Source organism: Vidua macroura, chromosome Z, assembly GCF_024509145.1.
Source record: "Vidua macroura isolate BioBank_ID:100142 chromosome Z, ASM2450914v1, whole genome shotgun sequence".
In the NCBI taxonomy this organism is placed as follows: Eukaryota; Metazoa; Chordata; class Aves; order Passeriformes; family Viduidae; genus Vidua; species Vidua macroura.
In genome coordinates this window covers 2,286,683-2,300,609 of record NC_071611.1, presented here as the reverse complement: position 1 = coordinate 2,300,609, position 13,927 = coordinate 2,286,683, and the positions used below count along the sequence as shown (strand labels likewise).

The window sequence follows — 13,927 nt, the reverse complement described above, 5'->3', positions numbered from 1 at the left end:
AATGTCTTCACAGGATTTTGCTGATACATCTCCCACCTCCTTCACCTGTGACCCCAGGCCACAGAGCTCCCTTACATCCATCCTTCCAAGCAGAAACCAACAGGTTCAGAATGGCACAAAACCCAGATGTGTGAATTTATGCAAAACTGAAGCTGGCAGAACAAGGGCCCACAGACACTATCTAAGGATGGCTTCTGTTCATCAGAGGTCTCTTCTCCCAGGCAAAAAGTGTCATCATGAAACAACCTCAAGTTGCACCAGGGAAGGTTCAGGTTGGATATTTGGAATTAGTTATTCCTGGGAAAGATTGTCCAGCCCTGGCACAGGCTGCCCAGGGCAGTGGTGCAGTCTCCATCCCCGGAGGGATTTAAAAGCCTGTGGATGTGACACCTGGGGATGTGGGTCACTGGTGGCCTTGGCTGTGCTGGAGAATGGTTTGATTCGATGATCTTAGACAACTTTTCCAGCCTAAATGATTCTGTGATTTATTCTTGTGTTTCCACTGCAAAATCTCCTCCATCCACCCATTCTGTTCACCCACCCTGACAGTCTAAATCTGAACGTAGTAACCACCCACCAAGGGAGGCTGCAGAGAGACACTGTCACATGTGAGGAATTCACTCATCACCATGGTTTTGTTTAACAAGAACGAGCATGGCTCATTAACACAAAACTGTATTTTCAATAAGGTTAATACTCCAGTAATGCATAATTACAATCTAATAATTTAACACACAGGAGCACTGTAAAACAACTGTAAAGGACTTTGATTATTACAGTTTGCAAATGGACCAGAAAAGCCATTTACCATCATTACAAAGTTGGTTCATATTGGGGGATGTAGTGCATAGGAAAAGCATTGCACGCTACAGAATTAAATTTCATTTTACAGCTCTACTAACCAACTGTAAAAACTGGAATCTGTCCCCATGGCTTGTGAAGGATTTTTTCCATAACATTAAAAAGAAACAAAAAATCCCCAACAAAAGTAAAATTTTGCAACTGTAGCATTAATAGGACCCTGCTGAAGCCTAATTTTAAAAAGTCATAGTCTCTAAAGCATTTAATACCAGAGTTTTGTTTCTGTATCATTCTTTTTAATAACAGGATCTAATTAAAACATCTGTAAAATGCTGACAGTTTTTAATTTTATGTAAAATCTGAAAAGCATATAACAGGATCTGCTCTAATGAAAGACAGCCACAGTAGTTATTATTAAGCAATGGTGATATTTTCATTTAAGAGTCACTTCTAAACGTGCGTAATCTCTACCTTTAAGTCAGAGCAGAGCAGAGACATCAGTGAAATCACTACAGGCCACTGAGGCTCTGTTGGTGTTTGAGCTTTATTTATTCGAGTGTTTTCAGTGCATGTTTTCAGTTTAGCTTATTCTGCAGAAGCTTTCCAGACGACGCTCTTCATCAGGTATTCTTTGAAAAGTGAAAATAAGAAAACACTGCCCTGTGTGTGTGCCTGTGCTGGGCCCACATGGATCCCCTGCCCCTCACAGCCCAGGGTGGTTTCTGATGGATTCTGATTTCAAGAATTAAGGAAATGGTGTGAAACAGATGTTTCTTCAAGCTACCTGTTCCCTTTCTCACAACATCTGCTTCAGGATATGTTCCACTGCCTCTGGGAAATTCTCACAGGTTAAGTAGGGAGCCGGGTTGATTTTGTCTTCATCTGCTGGACGGTATTTACCTGTAACAGATTAACACAAAGATCCCTTTTACCAAACTCCTCCAAGTACCTTTTTTTTTTTTTTTTTTTTTTCCTTGAAAATTATAGCCTTGTCATAGCAGTACCAACCAGGAAAATGCCCATTTGGGCAAAAAACATCCCACAAGGCTTCCCTAAACAAATACTGAGCCCTACTGGAGATTTCTCCAGGGGCAGCTCTGGATCAAAACTAGTGTTAATTGCACTGGTTCACTCCGGTGAACTGGCAAATATCCACACTGTAGGTTCTTAAAATAATAATAATCATAGAATCCTAGAATGGTTTGGGTTGCAAGAGACCTTAAACTGCATCTAGTCCCATCCCCTGCCATGGTCAGGGGCACCTTCCACTATCCCAAGCCCCATCCTACCTGACCTTGGACGCTTTCAGGGATCCAGGTGCAGCCACAGCTGCTCTGAGCAGCTTGTGCCAGGGCCTCAGCACCCTCACAGGGAAGGAGATCCTCCTAGAATCTCTAACCAAAATTTCATGTCTTTCATTTTGAACCCAATACTCCCTGTTCTATCACTACAGTTCCTGATGAAGAGTGCCTCTCTGAAGACTGTTCTGAAGAAAAGCAGGATTACTTCCCTTCATTTTCAACATATCACACTGCGTGGCATGAGCAGCTGCCACCTCAAAGAGACCTTTCCCAGTCCATGGGTCCATCAACAACACAAAGAATACCTGTCAATCCCTCCAGGTTTCACTTCCATACAAAGCAAAATTACATTTATAATGACCTTGTAATTACTGAGGAATGTCACCAGAGCTCCTGCACGATCAGAGGTTACATTGCTGTGACTGATTTTGGCAATCTAAGGTGTGACAGTAACAGTTCCCTCTGTTCTGTGATTACTGCTCTGGATTTTTGAGCCACATAAAAAATTCACAGCTACAAGAGCAGCTGTCCCCATCTATGACTTTGGTCACCCTGCCCTCAGCTGGGGGTGTGTGCTGTGTTCTAGCCCTGTTGTCACAATGTTCTGCTTGACAGGCTGCCTCTGCCCCAGCCCAGAGGGACGTGGAAGGTGGGGGCTGACCCCAGGGCTCAGAGTACCTTCACTTCTGGGCACAGGGTGGGATCACTGAAGGCACCACTATCTCCTGAAATGACCGATCTATCGAATACTTACCCGTCCTTACCAAAATCCCACGCATGCCTGCCTGCTGGGCACCACCAACATCATCCCTGCAGTCCTGGGACACAGCAGGAGAGCAGTGGGTTAGTGGGCACAGACACTTCCATAACCTTTTCTGCTTTGCACATCACTTAAAAGCAGCGATACAGAGTCAGATCTTTCAGCTACCCCATCGGTCACACTGTGACAGGAGTGGTTTTCTATGTGCTCTCTGCCTGATCAAATAGTGACCAAAGTAAGAGAGAAAACCCATGGCTTACACACTACATCCTGTGAACTTTCATTGAATTGTTTAGGTTGGAAAGCCCCTCTGAGATCATTGAGTCCCCCAGCACTGTGCAGGTCACCACTGACCTGTGTCCCACACATCCACACAGCTTTTAAACCTTTCCAGGGATGGGGATTCCAACGCCCTGTCAGGTGTGCCAGTGCTTAGAGTCTTACTTCATGAAGAATTTTTCTCTAATATCCCATCTAAACCTCCCCTGGCCCAGCCTGAGGCCGTTCCCTCTCTTCCTGTCCCTGTTCCCTGGAGCAGAGCCCGACCCCCCCGGCTGTCCCCTCCTGTCAGGAGCTGTGCAGAGCCACAAGGTCCCCCCTGAGCCTCCTTTTCTCCAGGCTGAGCCCCTTCCCAGCTCCCTCAGCCCCTCCTGGGCCCCTCCCCAGCTCCATTTTCTCTCTAGAAATGACAGTTCCATTGGAAGCTCTGGAGCCCCCCTGTGCAGGCCCTGCACACCCCGGAGGGCAGTGAGGAGGGGTTTGTGCCCACGTACGTCTCCAATCATGACGGCCTCCTCGGGGGCACAGTCAGTGCCCCGCAGAGCCTCCAGGAAGAAGGTCTTCTCTGGCTTCCCCACCACGGTGGCTTTGGTGTCTGTTGCATACTCCAGCCCTGTAACAAAAGGTCCAGGTCCCAGACACAGGCCATCCTTCTTCTTGAAATACCTGGCTTTATGGATCGCTATGAGAGGCGCCCCATCCAGAATCAACCTAAAGAACGAATGAATGAAGAAGAGAGTACAAAAATTATGTTCAAGGAATTATATTTACAACTGAAGGCCTCAAGAGGCTTTCACACAATCCCAGGATGGTCTGGATTGAAAGGACCTTAAAGCCCATCTAGTCCCAACCCCTGCTATGGGCAGAGACACCTTCCACTATCCCAGGGTGCTCCAAGCCCCGTCCAACCTGGCCTTGGGCACTTCCAGAGACCCTGGAGCAGCCACAGCTGCTCTGGGCACCCTGTGCCAGGGCCTGCCCACCCTCACAAGGAACAATTTCTTACAAGTACACGATGAATAACTTGACCTTTATATTTTAGCACTCAAGGAATTAAGGGTAACAAGTTACATTAAAAAAAAAAAAAAACTCAAAGCCATTCGAGGCATTCACATCCCTCTGAATTTCCCCATTAACCCAGGGAGTTTGATCAGGCTCACTTCCACAGAACCTGCAAATCATCTTTGGTTCTCTCATTTCTGTTTTGTGCCCTGCAGATTTTCCTTACAGCAGACACTGCATCCCCCTGTCCTGCAGCAAAGGGAAGCTGTGTAGGTGCTGCACTACAGGAATGCTTCTGCTGCACCAAGCACAGCAGTATTATTGCAGTCCTCCCCTCCCCAGTTTCAGTGCAATAAGCACTGAACTGACATCTGGATTGCCGAACATTTTCCCTTTGATTTGACACTTTCTCCACCTAATGCAGGTCATTCCAATCTTTATCACAACAGTGTAAAACACTGGCTGTTACTTTCAGGGCAGAAAGGAGGATTTATTTTCCTCTTAACCCCTGATTTGCAAAACAAAACAAAACAAAAGCCTTTAAGAAAACAAAGTCTTGCTTTGCCCCTGTTGTAAGAGGCTGGCTGAGGTGAACTGGATTCTCCCTGGAGGATGTCTGCAGAGCAGCCTGGAAGCTCTGAGCAGGGCATAAATGATATTCCATTTCACTTAATTATCACAAAACACTCCTATTGAATCGATCCATTCCAAAGCTGAACAAGAAGAGAGCTGGGTTGTGTTTCTGTGAGCAGCCAGACATGTTCATGATGGGAGGATGCCTCTAGGACACAGAAAAATTTAATTTGTCAGCATCACCACAACCACTATGTTCAGCAGTTTTCAGGAGAGATCTCACCTGAGAGAATTCTTTTAAACATGACATCAAAATCCCACTTATACAGGAAAAGAAATTTAGTCTCAGCCATTTCAAGTGGTGCCAGGAGAACGGCCAGACTCTGTGTATCTTGTTTTGGGATTCATGTTGGGTTAGATTTACCTAAGTTAATGTTGAGTGTCAATGGAATAGTTGCCTACCACGTAATTAGTCAGCCTGGGCTCCTCACAGTTGGTGCAGAGGAAAAGGCAGTCCTAGGGCACAGTTCAACTGTCCTATTTTAAGCATTATTAGGTAAAAAAATGCCCTGAAGTGCCTCCCTTATCCCTCCAGATCCCAGATCCCCAGCACAGACACAGGAACCTGCACTTAGATATCTGCATTTAATCAGATTCACCTCAGAGTTCTGCAATCCCAATGCAATTCCATTTTCAATGCAAATCCCAAGTGACTTAATTATTTGAGCAGTAAAGGAGAAGGAATAGGGCAAGGCTTGACAAGAAGAGAATGTGCCAGTGGCCAGTGTTTCCATCAGGCCTAACAGAACTGACACCAGCAAAAGTTTATCCCCTATGGAGAACTGGGGGAAACACCCAGAACGAATCAGGCCAGACAGAACCCATCCCGGCTTTTTTTAAGTGTCTTGGTCTTCAGCCTGAAGCAAACAATGGATATTATTCAACAATTAATATATTCAGGACAGAAATACAAGTCAATAAAATGGTGTAAGCACTGGGATACTCAATAGGTTAAGCTCATGCAGTTGTGAAATTAAGAGTCCACTCATGACCCAAAGTAAAATTCCAAAATCAATGCCTTTGGCAAGGCTCACTAACGAGGCAGACAGGGTCAGTCTGGGTCAACATCTGTTGATGTAACATAGAATTGGCAGCAGATGAGGACAGCACTGGCCTCCCACTCCAAAAAACCTCCCTAAGACAGTGGTGGGCAGTAACTGATACTCCCTCTTCTAATTTTATGGTTAAAAAGACAGGTTAAGGTGCTTGATATCAGGGTTTTTACTGGATTTCAAAGTGCAGAACCATCCTGTGAGCAAAGATGGGAAAGGGCTCTTCACACACATCACTGTCAGCTACAGGCTCACATCCAGTGTCTGAAAGCTGAAGGCTTTTCAAGTTAAAATCAAGATTGTGGAGTCAAGCCAGAACCAGAGAGAAGGACCCATGGTTCTGCACACACTGTTGCAGCCTGGTTCATGGATGGTCACAGATGAAGTGTATCTGACTTACCCCTCAGCCTAGAGGCAAAAAGAGCATTAAAAATAAACCACTCAAGATCAATCAGCTCCATAGCCCGCCTGGCCTGGCAGGTTGTGCTGGCCACTCCTGAACAGAAGATGCTTCAGAAGATACTGCTGGATATCCTGCATTACGTAGGTAAGGAAAAATCTGCCCTAAATACTGGATTTCCTTCCCTACAGCACACAGGCTCTGAAGGCTGGGCTTTGAACACAGAACCTGCCTCTTCTCTTGGAGAACAGAAAACAGCCTCAGGCTGTGCCAGGGCAGGTACAGGTTGGACATGAGGAGGAATTTCCCCGTGGAAAGGCTGGGCAGGTATTGGAAGGAGATGCCCAGGGAGGTGTTGGAGTCTCCATCCCTGGAGGTGTCCAAGGAAGGCTTGGACATGGCACTCAGTGCTCTGGGCTGGTGACACAGTGGGGATTGGTCACAGGTTGGACTCAATGGGATGGGGGTCTTTTCCAACCCAAATAATTCTGTAAATGCTTCCCCACGTCCCTAGTTTTGTGTATTTCCCCTTGATGAATTGCTAACTTTTCCCCTCAGTGACAGCGGTGACTGTACTTCTGCAGTGTATTTAGACTGAAAGCTGTAAAAATGAGGTCTGGACTGCCTGAAGTTCCTGGTGGAGAACCCAAATCCTACAAGATTAGTGGCTCCCTCACAAGCTGCATAATGTGTGATGTTCCTACCACCCGTTTCTTCCCAGAAAGAGAAGAGAGCCCAGCACAAGACAGCTGGCACTCCACCCCCAGCCAGGGGCTGCCTTACCGAAAGGCTCTGTTCATCATCTCGTAGTGGAAGTGCTCAGGAGCCAGTCCCACCACCACAGCATTGGGGTTGTCCGTGCCAATCCCTGGGAAATCAGAACAAGACTCTGAGCAGACAGGATTTAATTCACACTTACCAGCCCACAGTCAGCAAAGTGCATTTAATCACTTTAAGGCAAAAACAAGCATTTTCTGACACAGTTGTATCACAGAGACTGCTTTTATGTCTTTTATAAATGAAGAGAGCATCTGTGGAAAAGGTGCTGGTCTATCCAGACTGTTCCATCCTCTAGGATCTGGACAGTCTTAACAGCAGCTGTGGGATGACTCCGCCACCATTCCCACTGAAATGCAGCAGGACACAAAAATCCCTCCTTTAATTCAATGACTGCTTGCCATCTGAGAATCCCTCTCTACATATATTTATGTTCTTTGTAAGACAGTAAAGCAGGAATTCAAGTGAATCCCTTCCAGTTTTTCTATTCCCTCTAGCCACAGGAAATTCCACTGACTGCTGTTCCATGCATCAGTCTGATTCTGACAGTAAAGACAGTACTGCAGCACACCCCAGAAGTTGTTAACCTAGGTAAATTTGGGCTTTTCTGGAAGGTCTTTTTTCAAAGTGGATTAGTGCCCTTGGGAACAGCTCCACTGCAGTCCCAGCCCTGGACAGAACCAGCAGTGGAAGCAGAGTAGCACCAGCAGGTGGGTTTTACTAGTGGCATGTTTATCAGCTGAGGATTTTGTTCCACCTTCAAACACACCCTCTGCACCTTCAGAAGGACAACCAGAGCTCCTGGCTGGCTCTGCTGGCTGAGGTCTCCTGCCGCATGTCCCTCAGGTGGCTCAGCCAGCAAAACATCCACTCAGAGGTGCCACGGTGGATTTGTGACATCATCCAGAACCATCTGAGTCCTTAAACCAGGAAAGGATTCCTTCATCTATCTGCCTGTGACCAACTTTAAAGAGAGATTAGCCAAGAACAGCTCAATAGCAGCCATTAACTGGAATTTAAAGAACTCTCCACTGTACTTACATGTTCCAAAAGCAGCACTGAGGAAATGTGAGCCAAAGCCCTTGTAGCAAAAACAAGCCAAACAACCCACTCCAGACCCCAGCAACACAGATGATGCACCAGCGTGCCCCCATGTTACCTCTGTTTCTGCCATCTTTTATAAAATTAGCATCTGCTCCTGAAAAGATCCCAAAACTATGGAGGCTGAGCTGATTTAAATGCTGTCAGTGAAAGAGCTGCTGCCTCTGCTGTTTCTCACCCAGGAAAGCCTTCCTGGGAGCAGAAATATTGCTGAATATTGCTGGGGGCACATTTCTCTGGATATGCTGTTAGGTAGAACAGATTACTAGGTTTCACTGCTCTCACAGAGGCTTCTCTTCTGAACATTGACCTCTCTCAAGATTTCTGACCAGACTATGGCACCAAAATTCAACAGGAAATTCCTAGATCCTGGCAAGATTAGAACCTACTTAAATTACACAGCCAAAAGATTTCAGCTTGTAAGGCAAGGACAAGGCAAGTGTACTTCTGCTGCCTTGGCTTTAAATAAAAAAAATTCAGTGTACAGTATACAGTTTTCAACTCTGAGCATGTTAAAAACGTGGGTATCGTTGCTACTCTTGATGTCCAAGTGAGAACACATCATTTTCTGCTCCCCTTACTGCTGAGGGAGGGAAATGGGAGCATCTGACAGCAAAGCAGATTTTAACCAAGTCTTTAGGGATGACAATTTAGAGGAGTCAGGGTGATGAACCTTCTGTCACCAATGAAGGTATCCAAGTACACGTGGTGAAACCTAAATGTTCAATATAAGATAAGCAGTAATTGCCTGGAGATTTTGCATTTAATAATAATCTATTAATAGAGAAACAGCCTGCTCTGTGTGTCCCTACACACTGGTTTTTCAGCTCTTTATGAGTAAAACATCTGCTGGAAGTCAGGTATTGTGCAAACTGACACATCTGTGCTATAAGAAAAATCAGCACTGGTAGGTCCAACAAAGTACCAATGACCTGGTGATAACTACTACTTCATATTTTTACACTGGAAATGAATGGAAAGTATTGAGTTTTACCTGAATTCCTGACAATTTGAAGGCCTTGGCTGCCATTTCCACTGCTTCTCAAGAAGATACAAGTTCAGGCTGCTTGATGTTTGATTTAAAATGAATAAAGGACCTTTATGACCCTGCAGAATTCCGCATTTCAGGCTCCACCATGGCTGGTGGTCTGTAGATGACCGAGAGCGCGACGTCTCCCTAGCTGTTCATTAACTGCCGTTCATCAATTAGCTGCTTCCTGAGCACCTCACCTGTGAAATCAGGCAGGGCCTTATCATCCACCAGGAGCAGGGGCCGCACCTGCTGCTGCTCCAGGAGGTTCCTGGCTGCTGTCAGGGAGGTGAAGATCTCGTGCTCGGCGATGTCGAACCCCAGCCCCGTCAGCCTCTCCAGCAGGTCCCTCTTGCTCTCCTTGGTGGTGTTGGTCACAAACCGGACGGTCACCGGGGCGCTGCGCAGCCTGGGCGGGGGGGACACAGGGGCAAACTGGACACAGGCTCCTCCTGCTCTCACCTCTGCGCTTCTCTTTGGGGCTAAAAAACAGCCCCAAAGGCTGCAGGTGAGAAGGGCACACGGAAGACTGGTGCCAGACAAAAAAACTTCTGCGATGTGGAACAGACGGCAAGAATTACGCCCCCCCAGACCAAGGAAAGTCATCCTCCCCTCCTCTCCCTCATCTACCACAAAAATTCCTCAGGAAATCAGTGATTCCAACTCCCTCTTCACAGCAGCATCCATGATAACTAATTCAAAAAGTCTTTTTTATTCAAACTACACAATAAATAATCCAGTCCCGGTTCTTGATCAAAATAAGCAAACAAAAGAAGCTTGTTGCTGAATTAATATATTGAACTCCACTGCCAGGTGAATTTTCCAGCAGCTGTGGCTCGTTCAGGATGCTCCAGGAGCCTGTGTTACCTTGGTGGTGGTTTATGTCAGCTTCTGCAGCCATTTCCCCATTTCCTGAGGAACACCAGTATCACATAAAACCACGTTATTGCCCTGTGCTGACAGTAAATGCTACCAAACAATCAAATAATTTAAAGTGACAGTTTCAACAGCATTCCCTTTAATTATTCCCCCACCATCACTTTCTCTGTTGCTATAGGAACAAACACAGGCATCAGGACTGAGTGGAGAACATCAGAATAAAGTTGGAGACTTGCTTCCACCTGCCACTTCCTTCTCCTGTTTATCTCTTGTTTTACACTGACCCTTCACAGGTATATGAGCTGATAAGAGTGTCCCCTGGTAGATAATAAAATAAAAATTAATATGAACTTTCCCTCTGGCCCTCAATAGGGAACTATGAACATAGTAACCCTAAAATAGGCATCTCTCCATTTGCTCCCTAAGCAAGCTGCGTGCCATTCCCTCCAGCTTCTCTTTGGGAAGGACAGGGACACGGACTGGCAGAAAAGAGAGTGGGATAATAACTTTTTGGAAAGCTCTGACCCAAAAGACCTGGTTGTTCTCTGCCACCTGCCCTCCATACCTGTGACAGCACATATATATTACATGGAATTTCAGGAACATTGACTCTCACCTGGCACAAGTTCTCCCTGCAGCAGGAAACAGTGCAGTGAGTGAAAGGGCAATGGATGAGTAGCCAGTGTTTCAGGAGTTTTTACTTCCTTGCAATTTTACGTCTTAAGGACACAATCATTTCCACGTCATTACCTGTGGGAAATGCAGCTTCCTCATCCCTCTGTGAACTTTTCCTCTCAGCTACAGTCCAGCTGTATAAAACCCTTAGCAGCCCATTCAGCTCCAGTAGAGAGTTCAGTTCTGCTCCTATATCCTACTAATCTTTAGTGCCCCAGAATCTTAAAGTGTCCCCCTTCATTCACCACAATATCACCTATCACTTTGGGATTTTTCCTCGTCCACTGCAAGATGTCTTCTCCAGGAAAAGACCACAGATATTCCTGGGATTTTGTGTCCTATTTCACCCCTGACTTGGTTGGAATAAGGCCTTTGCTGTGCCTCAGTATCTTTAGGCACCCTTTAACCACAAGAGTTAATCTGACTGTCCTGTTTGTTAATGTGTTGAAATTCCTACAAAAGAAAAAACAAATGAGGTTGTGTACCTAGCAGAAAGAAACTTTGAAAACAGCAATAACCTAGAAAACCTTTGTCTGAATGAAATGAAAACTCTGCAGAGGTTGCCTTGCTCCCTAGACCAAGCTTTTCTGTCATCCCACTTCATCTCAGCAAAGATCTAAAAGAGCTGACAGATTATCAGAGACCCAAAGAACAGCTAGGCTGAACTGATTTTGGGGTAATTCACCCAAACTCAGATTCGGCTGTGGCTGTCCCACTTGTGAATCAGTGGAGACACCTTCAATATTGGGGGTTTTATGTCTAGAAAAGGCTTAGGAAACACAGAAAGAGCCACTGAGGAAAGCAGCAGGGGCTCAGTTTCTCTCTCCACCCTGGCACGAACACAGCGTAGAGGATTTGGCCGCGTGCTCGCTCCACTCACCCACCCCTTTGTACAAACAGCGCTGACACAACCTCCCGGAGCAAACCCAAAAAAAGAAAGAGGGGGGAAACTTGCCTTTTGAGGGCCTCCTGGGCGCCGGGCACGGCCGAGTCCTCGACGTGGAGGGTGCCGTTGAGATCCACCAGCACGGCCTTCAGCGCGCGCCGCGCCGCCATCGCGCCCCGCGACGGGCCGAGGGACCCTGGGACCGCGGAGGATTTTAAAAAAAAAAAAAAAACAACCCACACAGCTGATTGCAAAGGCTCTGCGGCAATCTCTGTCCGTTCCTTAAGCGCATCAAAACAAAACAAAGCTCTCCGAACGACTCAAGGGGAGAGAGAGGGCCGTTAGGCCTGGGATTGCTGGCTGAAGGCCTCAGCGAGAGTATTTCTCACCAACACCAACAGTGAAAATAAAGACACAGCGCTCTAAAGCTGTGTCTCTGAAGGTCTAAAGCTGCATTTCGGCTGTAAAGATCAAAATGCTCTGCCAAAGTGGATATTGCTATTTTATTCTTGTAAGAGAGACCTAGGGTGATGCAGCCCACACCCCAGCCACTCTGAGGGCGCTCGGTGGTGACAAGTCAGGATTTTTGCAGATTTTTAGCCTGGAAGTTCTCAGGGCTCAGGCATATCCAGCACCTCGAAGGTTCATCCCACACTCTTGCAAAAGGGGCGGTTTTTCTGGTCCCACGTACTCAGCCCAAAATAAAAGCCAGGATTTGAAGCGTAAAGGCACCAGGGAAGGAACAGAGAGGTGATATTTGAGTCCCCCGGATAAAGATCTGTCTCCAGAAACAAACCCTTCCCCTCACGTGGGCTGCAAGCGCTGCATTTTGCTCTGTGAACAAGACTGAGGAGCTGCTTATCGGAAAAGGACCAACACAGCAAGGCTTTCCCCTGTTCATTAGACAAGACCCATCTGAAAAGGCTGAGTGAGTCGGGATTATAGAAGGGAAGCTTTGAGGTGATCTGATTTTGGCTTTCCAAGCGACGGAGGGACAGCACACAGGCAATGGCTTCCACTGCCAGAGGGCAGGCACAGATGGGATATTGGGAACTGGGAATTGCTGGCTGGGAGGGTGGGCAGGCCCTGGCACAGGGTGCCCAGAGCAGCTGTGGCTGCCCCTGGATCCCTGGAAGTGTCCAAGGATGGATGTGGCTTGGAGTAACCTGGGATAGTGGAAGTTGTCTCTGCCCATGGCAAGGGGTGGGATGGGATGAGCTTTAAGGTCCCTTCTACCCAAACCACTCTGGGATCTGCCAACCCTACGAGTGACCACAACTTTGTGTTCAGCTGGTTTGGTTACAGACAGCATGTAGCATGTCTGTACTTTTAAAGAAGCGCACAGAGCAGTCAACCCCACGACGGGAACCTGCCCTAATAAATTTCTGTCGGTTTCATCTTCACTGACAGTTTTATAAATGGTCATGTGAGCCTGGGGCCTCAGGTACGCAACACACACACACACAACAGGAAACTTTGATATTCCACTACCACTATTCCTACCGGTTCTCTGCAGTAAGAAAATAAATAAAAATGCTTCTTTTACTGTATGTCTGTTGATACGAAAGCCAAAGTTAAATGTTAATGACACACAGCTGAAAACGGAAGTCCTAGAGAAGCTTCATCAATTTCAATGGAAATTACTACTACTACTACTACTACTATTATTATTACTTCTACTACTGTTACTGTTTTATTTTACTGTTACTATTTAGTTTTACCCTACATTTCCATCGGCTCTGCTGTTCACAGTGCATTTATTTGGGAAATATGGAAGTTATCTGCAGAGCCAGTTTCCAGCACCGCCTAATTTTAAGGGGAAAGCTCATGGACTGCCAAGAAGTCCTAAAAGCCCTCCAGAACCTCAGTTTTCCTAATCACATCCCAACGAAAACTCACCTTGTCAGGACAAAGGGACACCCCAGCCCCGGTCTCTGGTAAAAGGACACGAGGAACACAAGACACAACCTAAGGGAAAGAGGGGTATATTCTATAAAAATATAAATGGTTATGTATGTCCCTCGGGGGTAGGATACTGACGGCACAGGCGCCTCCCGTCTCCCGAAACCCCCGTCTCGCGGGGTTGGTACCGCCCCTTCCCGCCAGCTCACAACGGGCACACGGGCTGGCCCATTCCCTACCAGGGGAGCCCCGACCGCAGCGATCTCCCCTTTCCCTGACGCGGATGGTTTCGTCCGCCCCTTCGCGGCCGAAGGCGGCGGACGCGCCCACGCGGAGGAGAGGGGGGAGCAGCCAGCGCGGCTCCCCCGGCACTGACCCGTCCCCGCCGCCGCCGCGCTCTGCCCGCCGCCCGCGGGGTCCTGGCGGAGCCGCGCCCGCCCAGCCCCGCG

The 13,927-nt window shown here is 47.1% G+C and overlaps 1 protein-coding gene across 4 annotated transcripts; it reads right to left on the bottom strand.

Moving 5' to 3' along the window:
- Positions 1–657: 657 nt before the first annotated feature.
- HDHD2 (haloacid dehalogenase like hydrolase domain containing 2) lies at positions 658–13,856 on the bottom strand. 4 transcript variants are annotated; one of them, XM_054003467.1, is made up of 8 exons: positions 13,718–13,856; positions 13,476–13,544; positions 11,646–11,772; positions 9,337–9,545; positions 7,012–7,096; positions 3,636–3,852; positions 2,857–2,920; positions 658–1,701 (listed from the first exon to the last, which is right to left on the bottom strand). In XM_054003467.1, the coding sequence occupies exons 3-8, from the start codon at positions 11,744–11,746 to the stop codon at positions 1,598–1,600; spliced, it is 780 nt and encodes a 259-aa protein (XP_053859442.1). In that variant the 5' UTR covers positions 11,747–11,772; positions 13,476–13,544; positions 13,718–13,856; the 3' UTR covers positions 658–1,597. The 4 variants fall into 4 exon arrangements, with proteins under 4 accessions (XP_053859442.1, XP_053859444.1, XP_053859443.1 ...); XM_054003469.1 differs by lacking the exon at positions 13,718–13,856 and having other exon boundaries at positions 658–1,430; positions 1,586–1,701; positions 13,476–13,657; XM_054003468.1 differs by lacking the exon at positions 13,718–13,856 and adding an exon at positions 13,617–13,636.
- Positions 13,857–13,927: the final 71 nt, after the last annotated feature.

What these genes read in the sequence shown, in the direction of transcription:
- HDHD2 (XM_054003467.1), bottom strand. Translation starts at nt 11,746, where the DNA reads ATGGCGGCGCGGCGCGCGCTGAAGGCCGTGCTGGTGGATCTCAACGGC. An exon ending in GGCCCTGCCTGATTTCACAG is followed by an intron (nt 7,097 to 9,336) that starts GTGAGGTGCTCA and finishes CTGATTTCCCAG; the next exon opens with GGATTGGCACGGACAACCCC. An exon ending in ATGATGAACAGAGCCTTTCG is followed by an intron (nt 3,853 to 7,011) that starts GTAAGGCAGCCC and finishes TTCGTTCTTTAG; the next exon opens with GTTGATTCTGGATGGGGCGC.